At 37.1% G+C, this 21,234-nt stretch overlaps 1 protein-coding gene across 3 annotated transcripts in view; it reads right to left on the bottom strand.

Moving 5' to 3' along the window:
- Nucleotides 1–15,533, bottom strand: part of SNCA (synuclein alpha) — a 159,121-nt gene extending 143,588 nt beyond the window's left edge. The window contains exons 1-3 of one of the 3 annotated variants that reach the window (XM_047857418.1): nt 15,409–15,533; nt 13,533–13,678; nt 3,469–3,510 (exon numbers count right to left, since the gene is read on the bottom strand). In XM_047857418.1, coding sequence (XP_047713374.1) covers nt 3,469–3,510; nt 13,533–13,653 — 163 coding nt within the window. In that variant the 5' untranslated portion in view covers nt 13,654–13,678; nt 15,409–15,533. Of the gene's footprint in view, nt 1–3,468; nt 3,511–13,532; nt 13,679–15,231 lie in introns of all 3 variants that reach the window. The other 2 variants (XM_047857416.1, XM_047857417.1) reach the window with 2 other exon arrangements.
- Nucleotides 15,534–21,234: the final 5,701 nt, after the last annotated feature.

Below are 21,234 nucleotides of genomic sequence, written 5' to 3'. Positions count from 1 at the left end.
TCATCTGATAAATAATATTCATTTTTAAGGGAAAAGACCTCATAACCAGGGTCAAAACAGATACTTCCTCCCAACTTACTGATAGTATAATATTTTATATTTTCCCCCAAATGTGCCAGTCTTTCCCAATTTCTTTAATATAGTTCCCTCTGGCCAGAAGCTTTGATCCTTCTCAGATATCTCCCTATTTACTCAGCAAATTCAAACTGCTGTTAAAACCCACCTCAGATGTCCAATTCCATGTTAACATTTCCTCCCAACAGGTGTCCTGTTCCTCCTCCTGCGATCTCATAAAATTTTAGATATATCTCTGCTATTGAACTGTGTGCCAGAATTATTCACTTCCCATTATGTCTATCCACCTCCATCAGTCTATTTGGAGTTCATTAAAATCAGAGATCCTGTTATTTCTCTTTATATTATTTCACAGCAGACACCAATAAATTATTTGAATGTATTAAGAGAAATGTTGTGTATTCTGTAATTTATTCATTAACTTCAACCATTAGATTTAAGTCAAAAATAAAATTTCAGAAAGGAAACGTGGCACCAACTTTTCAAGTAGATATAGTAAAACCAAACCTTGTTATTAAAAACAATTATAAAGTTAAGAATACCTAGCTTTTAACAGTACAAATTATATATTTGATGAAAATAAATTTATATCATAAAACATTTTAATATGGTAATTTAAATTATAGCATGTTGAAATTGGCTGTGTTTATTATCATGTAATAAACTTTTGTTTCTAAGAATCAAAACCTTCAGAAAATCTCCAATAGTTGGAATTTCTTTAAACCATACTTCCATGAGAAAAAAAAGTAAGCTTTTATCAACATTTATTTTACTTGTATGTTTATTTATTTAGTTTGAGAGTGAGAGAGAGAGAGAGAAGGCAAGCAGGGGGAGGGGAAGAGAGAGAGGGGGAGAGAGAGAATCCCAAGCCAATTCCATACTACCAGCACAAAGCTGTTTGCGGGGCTGGATCTCACAAATTATAAGATCATGACTTGAGCAGAAATCAAGAGTCAAGACGTTTAACCGACTCAGTCACGCAGGGGCCCCAATCAGCATTTACTTTTTTTAAGCACTTTCAAAGATTTGTCATTCAGTAAGTCCAGATTAAATACACTCTCATATTTTTCTATAACATAATGCATTAAGTTGACCACTCCAACAATAATGAACTGAGATAAAAAAAACTAGGGTTTAAGGTAGCGATTTTTAGATTTTATCATGAGATTATCTAACTGGGGGGATTTAGTTTTCTTGGAATTTCTGAGGTAGAAAACTCCTGGTCTAAGTAAGTTTATTGAAGCCGATATTTCTGCAAAAATAAGTAATGGGGTGAATCTTGAGGAAATTTTTCCTTTCACATTAGCTGATAATGTTATATTCTATATAGTAGTTTCTCATTTCTCTGCTTTAAGACCAATTCTTCTCCTTAACCATTGAGGTAATTATCTTATTTATCCCTACACTTGGAATTTGGATTTTATATTAAATAATACTACTCATTACCTGATATGGGAGAAGGATGGTAGTATTTATTGCAGATTTATCCCAATGCATTCCTCCTGGTCAGACTACTTATGGCATTTTTGATATCTTACTATTGCCAGGGTAGTTGATTGATACAATGGCTGTAAATATTACCCACATCAAAATCATCATGGCCTTGCAGCTTAGCAGCATTTTCCATAGTGTTGTGTGGAACCCTGGTTTCATTCAATCCTAGTAACTATTGAAATAAGGTCAAATACATTTGAGAAACCCTGGATTAAACTAAATTATGAAAACATCATTACTATGGGTTATCTTAGATTCCTCAGTATGCTAAAGACATGATATGCAAACTTCTCAATATTATAAAATCAGGGAAACGTAAGGTGGCAGGCTAAAATGTTACCTTATTGTACAAACTTCAGTAACACACACACACACACACACACACACACACACACACACACTCATTTACTTTCTGTCATTCTGGAGAATGGCAGACTCCAAATTGGGCCACAAGCTTATCTGCTTTCTAAACTACAGGGATTCTTCAACTACCAACTGGAACATCACTAATCTAGCTGTGCCCTTCAGATAGTAGTCTCCAACTGTCTGCTGTCCAGGTCGTATTAAAATCATGCTTCATAACATCATATTTATGGACAGGTCCCTACAAGGCAATACAGTTCATTTACTTGCTTAGTTCTGGGCATTACATATTGATTGGATTGCCAACACAGCAAAACAAACAGCATACTTTAATTTACCTTCTAGCAGAAACAGTTTCAAAGGGTTCTGTTTTAATTTTGCACCCTCACTTACTTATCAAAAGTATATGTAAAATAGTCATATGAAATATTTTTCTCCACTATCTGTAAAAATGTTGTTCAAAATAGACCCAGTATACAGTGAGGATAAATAACACTTACATAGTACACACTACTTGCCTTCATTACTCTAGGTGTTTGTATACATTAATTCTCTTTATTCTTTTATAGATGAGGAAACTAAATCACAAAAAGGTTATGATTCCTGCAGAAAATCACACAGCTGATAAACGATAAGCAGAAATTTGAACCATGGAAGTCTGGCTCCAGAGTTATGGGATCAACCACAATACTATACTAATACTCCCACTTGATTTTCCCCACTTCCATTTTTAATTCAGTAATAAGAACATGGTATATTTCTGAGACACTATTACACTTACTGCTTTCTGATCCTATGAATTATATTTCTCATTATATACCCTGTTTTACCGCATCTGCCAGACAGCCTGGAATACATACAACATGAAACTGAATCACAGCAAGTCTGTGGGCTCTTAAGATTATTAAACTTCAGTTCCCCTATCATTTTTTCTATTTCTAGCCCTATCATACTCCTCCTCCTCATCATCACCACCATCATTTTCATCATTTTGATATTAAGTTATTATAATCTTCTAATAGACCTATTCAGATTCTTGGTGAAATTATGCCAAGTAGAGATAAATACAATAAATACTTCACTGATCATTCCAAGGGTGTTTCCAGAAATGCTTTCTGAATCATCAAGGAAATATTATACTGAGTATAGTTCAATATCAGAATGTTTCAATATACTCTACAGAAAATTTTATATTAATCCTTCGAAACATGGCAATTCCTGTATGTAATTTATGGCAGCAGTTTGCCAAAAATGTTATGTTAGTCAGAATATTCAAATGCTATTACTACCATAAATTAAACCTATCTGGTCAATTCAGAGCCATCATTTTTCACAGTGAAATATTTTGTGTTTTATTTATTGATAATAAATATTGACCTACTGAAAAATATGTAATAAAGAATTAAGGTTAAACAAAGCTGATGTTCCCTTAGAATGCTTTCCTATGAACACAGTAGTTGCTTACAATTACATTCTGAATGATTAATGCTTACTAGTTTCCATATCATTCTTGGATATAAGCCCCATGGAGCTTACCTGTTGTCACACCATGAACCACACCTTCCTTGGTTTTGGAGCCTATAAAAAAGCAAATTTAAAACATATATAAGTCTTAAATTTTCCTTATATTGCTGATTAGCTAGCTTTAAATACAACTAATAAAAAAAATTCTCAATCTGAAGAAGCCCATATGGAAAGATATCCTTAGATGTTAAAACAAAAAAAACAAAACAAAACAAAAAAAAACTAAAACAAGGAAATCCAGTAATCACACAACAAATAGAAGAAAGCAAAGCTAGCAGGAAGTTGTCTCCCATTAAATTTTAACCCCCAATGAAGACATTTTTTTTTTTAAGTTTTTATCTTAATTCCTGTTTGTTAACATATAGTGTTATATTAGTTTCAGGTGTACAATATAGTGATTCAACAATTCCATACATTGCTTGGTTCTCACTGTTTACTAAATATTTTTATGAAAATATATAAATAAGGCATTAAGTGAAATTTGGATGTATCGCATTTAAACTTACATTTTGCTAAACAGTCAAGAAAAGTACCATATTTAATAAAACAATTTCAAAGTAGTTAAGAAGTTTCAATTTGAATATATTTACGGATTTCCAAAGAAGATAAAACATAAAATAAACTATAGCATTGTAGTTGAGAATGTACTTTTTCCCCAGAAATAAACCCACTCTACATGGCCAATTAAACTATGAAAAAGGAGGCAAGAATATACAATGGGAAAACACAGTCTTTTCAATAAATGGTGATGAGAAAACTACATGCAAAAGAGTAAAACCGAACCACTTTCTTACACAATATGCAAAAATCAAGTCAAAATGGACATCAATCCTTGCAAGATACTTATGCATACGTATCCTGAAGTAGTTAACAAAAGCAAAAACAAACTATTGAGACTACACAAAAATAAAAAGCTTTTGGCACAGCAAAGGAAGCTATCAGCAAAATGAAAAGGGAACCTACAGAATGGGAGAAGATATTTCCAAATGATATATCTGATAAGGGGTTAATATCTAACACATATAAAGAACTTACACAACTCAAGATCAAAAACAACAAATAATCCAATTTAAAAATGGATACAGGATCTGAATAGACATTTTTCCAAAGACATACCGATGGCCAACACATACATCAAAAGATGCTCAACTTCACTGTCATCACGTAAGTACAAATCAAAATCACAATGAAATATCACCTCACACTGGTCAGAATGGTGAATATCAAAAAGAAATAAATGTTGGCAAAGATGTGGAGAAAAAGGAATCCTTGGGACACTGTTGGTGGGAACATTAATTGGTGTAACCACTTTGGAAAACATATGGAAGTTCTTCAAAAAATTAAAAATGGAAATACCATATGATTCAGTAATCAACTACTGAATATTTACCTGAAGAAAACAAAAGCATTAATTCAAAAAGACATATGCATCCCTATGTTTATTGTAGCATTATTTATAATAGCCAAGATATGAAGGCAAGCTAAGTGTCCACTGATAGATGAATGTATAAAGAAATATGGTGTGTGTGTGTGTGTGTGTGTGTGTGTGTGTGTGTGTGTATATATATATATATATATATATATATAATGGAATACTACTCAGTCATAAAAAAGAATGAGCTCTTGCTATTTCCAACAGTATGGATGGACAATAGAGGGTATTATGTTAAGTGAAATAAATCAGATGGAGAAAGACAAGTACCATATGATTTCACTTATATGTGGAATCTAAACAACAAAACAAACAAACAGAAATGGACTCATAAATACAGAGAACTGGTGGATGCCAGAGGGGAGATGGGTGGGAGATGGGTGAAGTAGGTAAAAGGGATTAAAAAGTACAACCTCTTCTAGTTATAAAATAAATGTCACAGAGATGAAAAATACAGCATAGGGAATATACTCAACAATATTGCAGTAATATTGTATGGCAACAGATGGTTGAACTTAACCGTGGTGAGAACTGAGTAATGTATAGAGTTGTCAAATCACTATTACAACTGTGACTAATGTAACATTGAATGTTAACTATATTTCAATAATAAAAATTAAATTAAATTAAAATTTTTAAATGTGGGCCCTGGGTTTAGATTTCTTATATTTAAACCTTTGTCACAATAATCAAATATACATCATGTTGGTTAACATGAAACTAAAGGAAATATACATATAAAGTTCTTAAAACTGTGTTTAATACACAGCAAATAGTAAGAAATCATTATTATTATTTTCATATAATATTTGTAAAGGGATTTGTAGGTTAAATGTAGGACAAGTCATTAATCAAAAATTCACATAAATGAAATTGTGCAGTTATTAAATATATAAAAGGATACAAGATAATGTTTTATATATATATATATATCTATATATATATATCTATATCATAGGACGTGTCAATGTGTTCGCGTATGTACACGTGCATATTTTACAGTCAATGTTCACTTTGCACAGTACTGTGGGATTGTAAGGTGAGCACGCATAAGCTGAGGTGAAGCTGTAGAAAGTGGTCTTAAAAATCAATGAAGAAAATGACAATTAATTGGTGGTAAACATTACAATTGTCCCATGACCTTTAAATGTTTTTTTAAAAACATTAAAAATTCTCATACTCACTTATAAATTTATAGGGAAGTGAAAAACTAGCAAAATCTTTACTTTGTTTACTGTAATTTAAGACATTGAGAATTAAACTGTTTCATTTCTTTGTAAAAAAAAAAAGCTTATCAAGAGCAGTTGAAACAGTGCTGCTGTCTTCTCATTGTATAGCTTTCTATATGGAGTGAGCATCTTTCCTAAGTCTTAAATTGTCATACTCCTTTGTAAGTTTAGATCAGTTTCCAAAATGTTACCCTTTTAGCATCACGCTCTATCTCTGACTGTTCCTCTAATATGGGGTACTTTTGCAGCAGCACTTCCTCTGTAACATCTTCAACTTATTCATGACAACTTCTTCCATTTTTTCAGTCAGCTTGGATCAGTTCCACTGGCTATCTATTCCATCTCCTGAACAGTAGCAGTGTCACCATTCCCAAAGTCAGCTATTTGTTGTATAAATAAAATATTTTTTATTCAAATTTTACCTCCAGCCATTTTCACTTCATCTCTTTGCTGCATTTCCATATTTTGTGGCCAATTTCTTTTTTTCAACTATGCATTTTGCGAAATATCACATGGGTCTATCACTGGGAGAAGCAAGACACCTAGAGGCTTTGCCGTCTGTATGAGCTGAATAGCAGATGTACAATGACCAGTCACTGAAAAACTTTGAAAGAAGTGATGTAACTTGATCATGGATTATAATGGGTCTCTGTTGTTTATGTAGCATTTTGTGGGCTGAAGGGCTAGGAGCAAAGTTTGTAATGTATGTAATCATAGTATATGTACTATGGTAACAGAAATTCCAACTGTGTTGTGAGGAGCTGGTATTATTCAACTAACTGTGGTGTCGGAAATTTCTTGCATCCTGGAACTATACAAGGTGAGAACACCTTTTATTTAAGAGAATACTTCTTATCACTACTACTCACTCCTTGTACCCCATATTTTTAAAAACAACTATTTGAAATAAATGTGTAACAGTTGGTCTGTGGTCTTTCCTCTCTGCCTGAGTAATAGCTGAGAATTTGACCTTGGGCTAAATCATGGAATGTATCCTGATTCAAAGATAAATGAGAGTCTTAACGAAGTTGCTTCATATCAAACCAATCACCTGTGGTTTGCTGTCAATTGTTTGTTAGTATCTGTAATTAATAATTAACATTTTATTGATGAGTAATCTGTCATTGAAAACCTATAGCTACAAAGTAGGTATCAAGTGGCTAAGTGACTAGAAAATTGAAGAGAGACCAGTGCTGATGGCTTGCATGAGCTGAGGTGGCCAAAACTATCCCATCTTATCTCTCATGACTTCACAAAGGCACAGAGTGGAGAAGGTTGAAAGTAATGCCTAGGAGTTGCAAGAACTCAAATATACTGCTATTGTACATGTTATGTTGACTCTGTCAACTTGATGCAGCTGGAGCATATTGTGATTTGAGAGCTTGATATTAATCCATGCTCCTGACTATTGCTGCTTGCTGAACAAAGTGGCATTGGGAGAGTTGTGAAGGTAATTATTTTGCCTTTACAGTTATAATACTTGGCATTACATAAAGAAAATGAATGTTTTTTGCTTTTCAATTTGACTCTATACTTATAATGTCGGACCCATTTGAGATAATTGTTATTTATTAAACTGAAGTATATTGATTGAATGTTTGTATACAAATATATCACAAATGAAGAAAAATCATAAACTAACACTGATTCTTATGGTAGTTCCTCACTTAGTTAAAAGGTAGTTGCCAAAAATATATTATAAAGGAATAAGATTACTTTCATCTGTAGGCTTAAGAAAACAGTGTGCTAAACATCTTCAGCCACACTGAAATTACAAAACTTTCTCCAGCCACTTCCAGTATTTCACTCTAGCTACTGATGAGTTTTGTAATGAAGAATGAAAAGATGAAAAGAAAATATGTCGGCAAAGTAAGTATTCTGTTGGACAGCTTGTTTGATAATAATAACCATGGCTCCTATATAAAAGTGTGCTTTACAAAAATCCTCAATGAAATGTTAACAAATAAAATCTAACAATATGTAATAAGAATTATACTCCACAACCAAGTGGAATTCACACCAGGTACACAAGTTGGTTCAATACTCAAAAATTAATTAGAGTAATTCATCACATTAACAGGGTAAAAAAGACAAGTCACATGATTATATCAATAGATGCAGAAAAAGCATTTGACAAAATGCAACATCTATGTATGATTAAAAACTTTTGGTAAACTAGAAATACAAGGGAACTTCCTCAACTTGATAAATATTTCCAAAAAAACCTACAGTTAACATCATATTTCATAGCAAGAAACTAGAGCTTTCCTACTAAGATCAGGAAAAGGACAAGCATCATACTGGAAGTCCTAGCCAGTGCAACAAGACACAAAAAGGAAATAAGAGGTATACAGATTGGGAAAGAAGATATAAAACTGTCTTCATTCACAGATGACATGATTGTCTATGTAGGAAATCCTAAAGAATCAACAATGACAAAAAAAAAACAACAAAGAAGCAATTATTGTAAGACTTCAAGATAGAAGGTTAATAAACAAAAGTCAACCACTTTCCTATATACCATCAATGAACAAGTGAAATTGAAATTTTAAAACATGATACAATTATCTTAGCACCAAAAAATACTGAAACACTTAGGTAGACATTTCATAGAATATAAAATCTAATATAAAATCTATTCTATAAGAATAGAATATAAGATCTGGATGAGGGAAAAGCTCTGATGAACAAAATCAGAGGACTAAATAAAAAGAGGTATATTCCATGTTCATGGATGGGAATACTCAATACTATCAAGATGTCAGTTCTTCTTAACTTACTCTATAGTCCAATGCAATCTTAGTTCTTCCAAATTTGATGTATATTTCAGTGCAATATATTTTTTAAAATTTTTAAATGTTTATTTAGTTTTGAGAGAGACAGAGACAGAATGCGAGTGGGTTGAGGCAGAGAGAGAGGGAGAATCTTAAGCAGGACCCAGACTCTGAGCTAGAGCTAGAACTCATGGACTGTGAGATCATGACCTGAGCTGAAGTTGGATGCTCAACTGACTGAGCCACCCAGGTGCTCCTATTTCAGTGTAATCTTAATAAAAATCTCACCAAGTTATTTTATAGATATCAACAGATTCTAAAGTTTATGTGGAGAGCAAAAACTATAGATATCAACAGATTCTAAAGGCCCAGAATAGCCAAGATAATATTGAAGTCAAATAATAAAATCACAGGTCTGACACTATTTGCCTTCAACCCACAGTAATCAAGACAGTGTGATAATAGCAAGAGAGTAGACAAATAAATCATTGGACTAGAATAGAGAGCCTATAAATAAAACCACATAAATATAGGCAACTGATTTTTGACAAAGGAAAAAAAGCACTACAATAAAGCAAAGACAGTCTTTTCAACAAATGGTGCTAGAACAACTGGACATCCACATGCACAAGAAGAAGGAGGACGAGGAGAAAGAGGAGAAGAAGAAGGAGGAGGAGGAGGAGGAGGAGGAGGAGGAGGAGAAGAGGAAGAAGAAGAAGAAGAAGAAGAAGGGGGAGGAGGAGGAAGAGGAGGAGGGAGGAAAAGAAAGGAGAAGAAGGGGCAAGGAGAAGAAGGAGAAGAGGAACAAAAGAAGTAGGAGGAGGAGGAGGGGAAGGGAAAGGAGGGGAAGAAGAAGGAGGAGGAGAAGGAAGAGGAGTCAGGGGAAAGGGAGGACAAGAGTCTAGACACCACCTTTACACTCTTTACAAAAAGTTAATGCAATAAAGATCATAGACCTAACTGTAAAACAAAACTATAAAACTCCTAGAATAACATAGGAGAAAACCTACATGACCTTGGGTATGCCAATGACTTGGAGATATAACACCAAAAGCACAACCCATGAAATAAAGAATAAATAAGCTGAACTTCCTTAAAATTAAAAATTTCACCTCCAGGAAAGAGTCAAGAGAAAAGCTATGGACGGAGAGAAAATATTTGCAGAAGATATGTCTGAAAAGGAACTATTATCCAAAATATATAGAGGACTCTTAAAACTCAGTAAGAAAATAAACAATCAGATTAAAAACCAGACCAAAGAACGTAACAGATACCCCACCAAAGAAGATATATAGATAACAAATAAGCTTATGAAAAGATGCTCCACATCAGTTGCCATCTGGGAAATGTAAATTAAAACTATCAGACACCACTGCATGCCTCTTAGAATGGTCAGAATCCAGAAGACTGAAACACCAAATGCTGGCAAGGATGTGGAGCAACAAGAATTGTCATTTACTGTTGGTGGGATGCAAAATGGTCCAGCCACTTTGGAAGACAATTTGTTACGTCCTTATAAAACTAAGCCTGTACTTATCCTATGGTCCATCAGTAGTGATCCTTCCTATTTACCCATAGGAACTGAAAACTTACATCCACTCAAGCCCACATATGGATGTTTAACTAGAATTTTTATTCATAACTGCCAAAACTTGGAAGGAACCAAGATGTCCCTCAGTAGGTGAACAGATGAACTGTGATACATCCAGACAATGGGATTAATATTTAATGCTAAAACGAAATGAGCTATAAAGCCATGAAAAGACAAGGAAGAACTTTAAATGCATATTACTAAGTGAAAGAAGCCAATCTTAACAGTCTCTATACCAGCTATATGACATTCTGGATATAGTAAAATTGTGGAGACAGTAAAAAGATCACTGGTTACCAGGGGTTGATTGAGGAAGATGAATAAATGATGTACAAACAATTTTTAAGACACCAAAAATATCTAGATGATACTATAATGATGGATATACTTCATTATGCATTTGTGCAAACCCCGAGAATGTATAGCGCAAGGAGGGAATCTTAAACTATGGATTTGGTTGGGGTGATCATAATGTGTCAGTGTAGTTCATTAATTTTAATAAATGTACCATTCTGGTGGGAGATGTTGACCATGCGAGAGGCTATGCATGTGTGGGGGCAAAGGGTACATGAGAAACTTCTGCTAGTTGCCTCTCAATCTTGCTGTGAATCTAAACCACTACAAAAAAAAAGTCTCTTTTTTTTAAGTGTACTTTATCACTCATGTGTTTTGTTTTATTATGACATTCTCACAAAAACTCTGCAAGGTAGTTGCATTTATCTAAATCACATTGTTACAAATGAAGAAAGTAAAGCTCATAGATGGTAGTTAAGTTTTATAGTCTTCTGAAGGCAATAAATGATATAGCTTGGACTAGATTTGAGGTTTGTCTGACATCAAGTCTATGTTCTCTCTACTTTTCCAGGACTCAGTAAACTGCAGTCTATGGGCCCAATCGACTCACCACCTGTTCCAGTAGTAAGATTTTACTGGAATACAGCTAATTATTGTCTATGGCTGCTTTCATTACCACAACAGCAGAGTTGATTAATTCACACAGAAATCTTATGGCCTAAAATAGTTACTGTATAGCACTTTACAGGAAAAGTTTCCCAACCCCTGACCTACATACTGTGTCTCCTTAGGGTCAGTTTTCATCCTAAAACCTCTGTTTGAGTTCAAATTTTAATTATCCTTCAGGACACAACCAATACACAATTTATAGAATGCACTACATATTAAATATCACGATAAATACTGAAGATGGTTTAAAAATACATGTGACATAAAAAATTATAATTTTATATTATAATGTCAGAGTAAATAACAGAATTAATCTCTAAGAAATAAAATCATTCTATTTGCCCAAACTCATAGTTGACAATGAAAACAAAGTTTTCCAGATGATGAAACGTGTTTATTACCTAGCAAAGAGCAATGTATTAAATGAATACTCAGTAGTTTCTGGACTCACTACAAACTAATGGCGTAAATACCAGCATTGTAAAAAATATTTAAAGTTACAAAATTATAAACTAAAATCAAAAAGTATTTCTAAGTATACACTTTTACAATTTAGAAAACTGAGGACAAGTATAAAGATACCGATTATCTGCACATCACTGATTCAGTATTCCAAATTTCATCTAAAAAGATCTAATTCGGGGCGCCCGGGTGGCTCAGTCGGTTAAGCGTCCGACTTTGGCTCAGGTCATGATCTCGCGGTCCGTGAGTTCGAGCCCCGCGTCGGGCTCTGTGCTGCCAGCTCAGAGCCTGGAGCCTGTTTCGGATTCTGTGTCTCCCTCTCTCTGACCCTCCCCCGTTCATGCTCTGTCTCTCTCTGTCTCAAAAATAAATAAACATTAAAAAAAATAAAAAATAAAATAAAATAAATAAAAAGATCTAATTCACACTTTACAAAACCACTTGAAATTAAGTCATCACTTTTTCCTCTTGTAACACTCTTTAGTTCAATGATTTTCTGAAAATATGTCTTAAGATAGAAAAAGAAGAATTTAACTGAAGATTTGCAGTAAACTCAAGCCAATATAGAGTTTATGGACAATGAGAAAAAATAACATGAGAAGCATTTTTAAAAATCATTCCAAGTGTAACTCTTCTTCAGTGCATCCATGTTGGAGAGACAGTGTATCTGTCCTTCACCCACAGACACAGGCATAGCGCCCTTCGCCGCCCAATACGTTCATCCTCCACCTTATGCATACTCTGTGCTACTGCTGCTACAGCTGCCACCGGAGAATGTGGAAGAGCTTGGAGGAGCAGAAGAGAAAGAGGGAGAGGCAGAATGGGCCGAAAGTGAGCGTGTGCCTGTGGAAATGTGTCCATGTGGACGAGTGTTTGTCTATGTGTGTGTCTATTCCTTCCCCAAAGAAGCCGAAGGGATTTACAAAATAACACTCAACCAAGCACCGTTCAATTTAAAAAGAGCATCAGGATCTGCATGAATACTACTAAGTGGCAATTTGGAATAAGTAGAAATAAGCACCCATCTCATTATTTAGTATGTGTGCCATTTGACAAATGAATTATATAAATGTCTCTGAGATATTAGTAGCAGGCTTCAAGCACTTTTGGGGGTAATTAATCTTCAGTTTACCAAGTAGTCACAAGGATGAACTGTACCAAAGATTTTTCTGTCCTTTCCTTTTTAGGGCCACAGTAGGTCTCTTTTTACATATCCCAGGGCCATATCAAAGGTCTTATTTTAAAATGTGAATACACTAAAATTTGCCAATATTATTCATGATGATAAAAAATCAAAGGTCTATGAATGATTTCAATTCTTAAAAATGTTAATTGTTTTTTGAGACTGACTTTTAAAAACTTTTCCTGAAACATAGTCACTTATACACAGAAGCATTCACACCAAAAAATGAAATCAGCTGAGAAAACAAATTATCTTCACTTTTTTACTATTGGCTCTAAATATACGCATTTATTTACTCACACAGTCCCCTGACTCAGTTTATCCTTTTGACAAGTGATGATGCAAAAATGAATCAAGAAAGAAATACCAGTCTTTAGAGCATCAATCATCATAACCCATCAGTCATAAATAAATATCAAAATGATATTTGGGGTTTACCTACCTACATAGAGAACACCCTCTTTTGTCTTTCCTGCGGCTTCTGCCACACCCTGTTTGGTTTTTTCAGCAGCAGCCACGACTCCCTCCTTGGCCTTTGAAAGTCCTTTCATGAATACATCCATGGCTAATGAATTCCTTTACTCTACACTGGAGAACACAAAATATAATTTCAATGAGAACTTGTGAGTAGAATATAATAAAATTAGAACCACCCAAGGTAAAAACCACAGAAAGATCAGTATAACTCCCAAAAGTGTGTGACACTTTTAACCATACTCTTATTTCAACCACTGGGTAGGGAAGGGGGAGCCTTTTTTTAGCTTTTGCATTAAAAATGTAGCATTCCTCATCCATCTTGGCTAGTAAAAGTCTAGCTGCCCAAACATGGATTAAGATGAATCATCTAGTTGTTCTTAATGTATCTTCGAAGTGTAGTTGCATGAAAAGATGAACCCCTCTTTGAACTTCCCAGAGTCCAAAGAGCGACAAGACAAGTTAGAAGTATGGTTCAGGGGCACCTGGGTGGCTCAATCTGTTAAGCCTGTGACTTCCGCTGAGGCCATGATCTCACAGTTTGTGGGTTTCTGAGTTCGAGCCCCAGGCGGGCGTAGAGCTCTGTGCTGACAGCTCACAGCCTGCTTCGGATTCTGTGTCTCCCTCTCTCTCTGTCCCTCCCCCACTCACGCTCAAAAATAAACATTAAAAAAAAATCTTAAAAAATAAAAATAAGTATGGTTAAAAGATCACAGGAAAAGAAAATGAAAAGAAGCTAGAGGCATGGGGTCGGAGTCAGTCTTAAAATGAATTCCAGAAGAGGGCTAACTGGTTGATACCGGAGAAGGGAGGGAAGAGAACTACTCACTCTGGGTGTGGCCCAACCCACGAGCCCACCCGCACCCGTTCTAATCTACCCGACCATCCACGCTCGCCCCCAGCTATCTGCCAGGAGCAGGCGCCTGTGCACACTCGGGAACAGTCTCCTGACTCGCGCCTGCCACCCGAGGGGGCGTTCTCCGCGCGCCTGAATTCACCACCCACCAGGCACCCGCACCTGTTAACCCCTTACCACCTGTTGACCTGCCTTCCCTGCACTTCCATTTAATCATTTGCCAAACGCAGCTTGCTTGCTTGACCGAGAACGCTGAGAGGGCGGACTGGGGGATTTAAGGTAACAGAGAAATAAAAGTTGGCACCTCGCGCTCCATCGAGCATCCTCGCGTTTCCCCAGGGGAAAAGCGCACCCCGGAGCAGCAGCCTAACCTCTCGGTCTTTGGGGATGAGAAGAGCCGAGTCGGAAGCGAGAGGTAAACTTACTTTCGTCCAGCTCTCTGGAGAGATAGGGACCCACCTCGGAGAGACTTGACCCAGCGGGTCCTCATTGCAGCAACACCTCCCCCCTCCCAGAAGCGCACGACTCCTCTGCCCCGGGTTTCCCCCAGCATTTCCAAAGCTGCCTGTTCGGATCCATTGGTCCTTACCTGAGTGCCTCTGATCCTCAGAAGTACAATTCCTCCCCACCCGCCCCTTACACAAAATTGTTCAAAACAATTCCCCGATGTTATTTAAATGGGAAGGGGGAGGATAAGAAGCGCACAGGAAGGGAGGAGGCGGCACCAGGACCCGGGTGGTCCCCAGAGGAGGCTGCCGTCAGCGCCGCCGGGTGATGAGAGGCTGGGGGCGTGGGAGGCGAACCCACGAACCTGTCGTCGAATTGCCACTCCCCGTCCCCCGCACAATTGGATCCGAGAGAAAGAGGCAGAGGGTCGGAAGGGAAGGCGGGGAGAGAGCGCCCAGGATGCCAAGGGCCGGCTCGGTCCTCGGGTCCGCCCTGCAGCTAGCACACACCTCGCCCCTCGTCTCGGCGCTGGGTCTCTCACCCCTTCGCTCGGGTCCCCTCTGGTCGTCGCGGTCTGCCTCCTCTTCCTCTCTCTCCTCCTCCTTCTCCTCCGCTCGCCGCCCCCGCAGCTGATTTGTCAGCGCCTCTCCCCGCCCTTCTCCCGGCGCTCGCCGCTTTCCCAGCCGCGTGCACTTCACTCCTCTCCTCGGATGGGGATGGGGGCGGGGGGAAGGCCGCACCTCCGGCTCCAGACGCCAGCCTAGGCCCGGGGGTGGGGAGGTGGGGTAGTCTGCGCTTCCGCCTCAGTTCAGGATCAAGGGGACTCTCGTGGCGATCGGGAGCTGTTAGGCTGATGTTTCTCCCTCTTTCCCACCCCCCCTCCTTCGCTGTCTCCGCCTTCCCCTCTGGTTCCTCCCTGGACCCCCTTGTAGGAGCCAGCCTGGGGGAGTGGAGGCCTGGGAGCTCGACCACCAAAGATAGAGCCGTCCTCTTGGGAGGCTACCGAAGGAGGCAGGCGGCTCAGGAAGCCCTCCCAAGAAGAGCACGTTTCCCTGGGATCGCTGTGATTTTTATTAACGGCCGTAGGACACAATGTTTAAGATGCTTTTGTTCAAACATCCTTCAGATCTTCCCTTGCTCTTAACGTCAGGTGAGCTCGAAAGGGTCCGGCGGATGGAGAGGAGACTAGTAAGGAAGAGTTACAGGTTGAGGCAGGAGGAGGCTCTCGGAGTCCTCTTCCCACCCCACTGTCACCATTTTCCTGTCCACCAATCAGCGGCTGCCAGACGCCGATTTTTTTTTCCCCCATCCGTGGAATACGGAATCAATATTCCCCAGACGTCGATATCAAGCGGTCGTAAGGTTTTTCGTCTCTAAATGGAATTTACTTTCCACACTCAAGTGCCTGATGGAGGAGACAAATCTAGCGGGGTTTATTCTCCCGAACCATCACATTCAATTTCTTGGTCCCTCCCACACACGGCTCACCTTTCTGATTTGATGCACGTTGCCCTCGGAGCTGACACCCCACCCACCCCATCCCGCACGCAGACACGCATACATACGCGCGGACTTGACAATTTTTGCATTGGTTAACACATTTTCACCTCTTTCAGAGCTGGAGGGAAAACAGCTGTTCCTGGATCACACCAGAATGGAGAAGCAATCTCCTCCCTCTAACAGAATGCATTTGCTGTTTTTGCCTGAATTGAGAGGATGATTTTAGCACTGAAAGGGGGAAAAACAAGTCTTAGCTGTATGTTTTTTGTTGTTGTTGTTTTGTTTTGTTTTATCTGAAATTTGAGTAAAATACAGTTAAATCTACAAAACAACCCCTTGAAACCAAGAGAAACAGGAAGCAAATTTAACTAGCTTAAAAAAGTCCTTGCATTATTGGTGTGCCTTTTTCATTATTTTTTAATAATTTTTAAACGTTTATTTATTTTTGACATACGGAGAGACACAGAGCATAAGCAGGGGAGGGGCAGAGAGATGGGGGGAGACAAAGAATCTGAAGCAGGCTCCAGGCTGTCAGCACAGAGCCCCACGCGAGGCTTGAACTCACAAACCATGAGAGCATGACCTGAGCGGAAATCAGACGCTTAACCCACTAAGCCACCAAGGCGCCCCTGGTCTGCCTTTTTTAAAAGCAGCCTTTCCAAACGCTATTTTGCTTCCTTGGGATCAGAAAAAGGTTAAACTTAAGAGCTGGTTTGCAGTCTGGCTTTGAGACTTTAAACAAGTTATGTCCTCTGTTCACAGTTTTCTCTTGTAAATGAGATTAATGCAGATGACCTCTCTCTTTTCAACTTTTTATTATGGAAAATGTTTAAACAAAAACAAAAGCAGAAAGAATAAATGACTCCATGTGAATATCACCCAACTGCCACCATTTTTCAACGCATGGCTAATCATGTTTCATCTATATTGCTCAACCACTTCCCATTTTTCATCACCACCCCACATGTTTTACTAAATCCCAAGAATTACATATATCCTTTTATCTGTAAATATTTCATCCCGTATGCATAAAATTATAAGAACTATTTTTAAATAACCACCATAACACTTAGATGGGCTTTTTAAAAATTCAATTATAATTTACATACAGTGAAATCATCAGATCTTCGGTGTTCCTAATAATTAGTTTTGAAAAACATGCATTAGTGTAATCCACACTGTTTTGCAGACAGAACATTTTCATCACCCCAGAAAATTCCCTTTTGCTCTTTTTAGTTGTACGTATTTTAGAATTGCACAAAAATTGCATCATACAGTATGAAATTTTTCCCCTTCTTTGTCTCAACATATTTGTGAAGTTTATTCATGTTGTTGCATGTGTCAGTAGTTTCCTTTTATTGCTTTTTTTTTATTATTACTGCAATAATGTTTTCCACTGTGACCTAACACTGCAAGTTACCTTGGTAGACTATTATGACAATTATTTAATATATGATATGATATATTTATAGTTTAAAAGGGACCTCCTGGGAACCTAGTGCTTTAGGTCAAAGGGGTATATTCTTGGGTCTCATGGCAGACCAATGAGAGAATTATTTGGGAGTGGTTGTTAAATTTTTGTGCTTCTTATAGCACAGCATGATACCAAAACACCTTTATATGATACTTTATGCTTCACAAAAGACTAATGTACTGTATCATTTCATCACAACAAGTGGTAAATTAAGTTTTATTATGTACCTTTTATAGTCAGAAAATCTGAAGCTCGAAGTATTTTGGTAAAGGCTGAAAGTGGCAAACCTGAGATAATCTAGCAAGAACTGTTCCAAAAGGTGCAATAGTCTCCTCCATTGACAGTTACTCTCTATAACCCTGCAGATTGGATGTGGTATGGGGTGGGAGGAAAAAGGTGGGACCCAATAGCCTTTGAATTTGGATTTGACCATAGAAATCAAGAAGAACTTAAGTTATTAAAAAACAGAGCATTCATATTTGAAATTTTGCCTTTTCTACATTGGTAATTCTTTGTAGGGGAAGATGACGGAAGGAAGGAAGGAAGGAAGGAAGGAAGGAAGGAAGGAAGGAGAAAGAAATAACAAAAGGAAGAAAGAAAGAAAGAAAGAAAGAAGAAAAGAGAGGACAGAAGGAAGAAAGAAAGAAAGAGAAAAGAAAGAAAGAATTGTAAACCAATTTTTTGTCATTTAGAATTATAGTTATAATTCTATATTCTGCTCCTCTTTTCTTCCTTCAAAGTGCCTTGAACATAGTAAGCATTCAATAAACTTAATTACTGGTGATATCAATAGTGACATCGCTTATGTTCTATTTATAGTCTCTTAGCTTTGTATTCTTTTTTTTTTAATTTTTTTTTCAATGCTTATTTATTTTTGGGACAGAGAGAGACAGAGCATGAACGGGGGAGGGGCAGAGAGAGAGGGAGACACAGAATCGGAAACAGGCTCCAGGCTCTGAGCCATCAGCCCAGAGCCCGACGCGGGGCTCGAACTCACGGACCGCGAGATCGTGACCTGGCTGAAGTCGGACGCTTAACCGACTGTGCCACCCAGGTGCCCCTTAGCTTTGTATTCTTAAGGAAATGGAACTACTCACGGACAAAAAAGGAAACTGGAAGTTAATGAGATATTATTTTTCTTTTCATCATTGATTGACAGCATACTCTTAAGTAATTTTTTAACTGTACACGTATAACTTTAAATTTTAAACTCGAAAAAAAAATTTAACTCATTGAATGGCTTGTACTTCATAAAGAATATGGAAGAATAACCTATTGGGAGACATTACTGATGTGCACATTTTCTTAACAACTACTACATATATGTTTGCTTTTCTCTTTGATAAATGAAATCTATATATTTTGCTACTCTTTAATAGGATTGTTTTATCTGAGTTTAATACAGTAATTTAACTAGAGATTAACATTATATGAGATGCATGGTTAACCTAGACTCTCTTTGTCTTCCCCTTACAACAACTAATTTTCTAGGTGTACCATGTGGTAAGCTTGTGCTGCAAAATGGAACGACATGATAAATAAGGAAGCTTCTTAGGACCAAGTACTAAAGAGCTGATAAGAGCTGATTTAATGTGTTTAAGTGAGGAAAATACAATCTTTACTATCTTTGGACACAAGGGGCAATGTAATGTTGATTCTTGGGTCCCTTGTATCTTACTCTCTATCAGTACCTTTTTCTCATCTTCTGCAGATGTGTGAAAAGTATCTTGGTAGGCTTCTCTTGTAATTTCACAGTGAAATTAATCATTAATTTCATAGTGAGCACAGGAGGGAAAGCCTAGTGGATACAGTTGGGATGACATTGCATAGGATTTTTAAAAGGGGTTGAGCTTGAGACAGGGCAATAGAATTACTCCAAAAGATATGAAGAACAATGAAGAGGGAGCATAGTGTCTGAAGAAGATTCTCTAATTTGACCCCATCAACAACTTCTACAATACTGTTTCTATGATACTGTAGGCAGCAAAAAATAATGGACATTTGTTCTAGCATGATGTAATTTATCACATCTAGTAATATTGTAATATATCCTCAAAAATGTAGAATAAATATAAATTGTGACCATGAGAAAGTGCCCTGTGAAATAGGTAAAATTAAACTGCATATCATTTTGAATATCCCTGCGGTTTTTGTGGTGCTAAGTATATAAAGACATGCACAATTGTAAGATACAGACTTTGAAGCCAGATAGGAAAGATATTTAAATATTTTAGGATTTAAAAAGTTCAAATGTTTTAGTATTAGAAGAAAAAAACATATTAATCAGCTCAAGAAATGCACTAACCCCTAGTGAGCCTGGTAGATTTCTGAGAATAGGGGTACTAGGTACAGGTTAAACACAGAGACTTACCAAGTTTCTACCACTGAGTAGCAGTGACTGAGAGCAAATATCCAATCTCTCTAACCTCTAATTTTCTCATCTATGAAATGAGGATATCTCAGTTGTGTGATTGTTGTAAGGAATAAATAATATGGTTCTTAGCAAAGAACCAAGCACAGTGGAATCTCTCAGTATAAGTAGTTGTTATTATTACCTAGTCCCCCTATTTTAAGGTGCCTTTGGAAGCACTTTTTCACTACAGCAGTTTCAACATTATTCTAAGCCTTCCCCAACCTCCTGTCCCACCCACAACATACCTAAGATATCTGATACGTATCAATCACTTTGGTTTACTATGGGAAGTAAAACATTTTCAGCCAGGTAGAGAGGTTGTGGGATGTTAGAGAGAGGGTATCTCTTTCTCTCCTTAGTGTATGGATTACAATAGCAACATCATTCATAGAATTTGCTTCAGCAGCCTGAAGAAATAATAGTGATAGCAATAGAATTAACATTTACTATCTTTTATCGGCAGTTTTGCGTTCTTGAAACCTGGTTTCTTTAAAAGGGTGGTGGCAGAACTCTGTATGAATTATGTTGATTTGCCATGGGAGAAAAATAAAATGACACAACAAATGGTTTCCAAATTTTCCAGACTCATTGAGACAGCAGCTCTGAAAAACTTCAGAATGAATATCCAATTGAGATAAACTCAGCCTCTAATGTTCCAGGTGAGTGAAAAATGGACAGACTGATAACACAGTGACAGACCTGCTTCTACTTTTCAGGAGCATTTGAGTTCAGCAGGGGAGAAAATAAATGGATGAAAAAAAAATATTTTAGGAAAAATTATAATGTCTTGTGTGGTGTTTTGAATTGAAGTTATAATGCTTTGTAAACAGAAATCACAGCAGATTAATAAAATGAGCATGTTTTTCTTCTAATATCAAAATTATACAGGCATCTAATATATTGCCCTCTGTAGATAATTTGATTGTAGATAATAATAAGTGGCATGTAAGAATTTTTCTTAGGGTCCCTGGGTGGCTCAG

Source organism: Prionailurus viverrinus, chromosome B1 (genome assembly GCF_022837055.1).
Source record: "Prionailurus viverrinus isolate Anna chromosome B1, UM_Priviv_1.0, whole genome shotgun sequence".
Lineage (NCBI taxonomy): Eukaryota > Metazoa > Chordata > Mammalia > Carnivora > Felidae > Prionailurus > Prionailurus viverrinus.
This window is presented reverse-complemented; position numbering and strand designations above follow the sequence as displayed.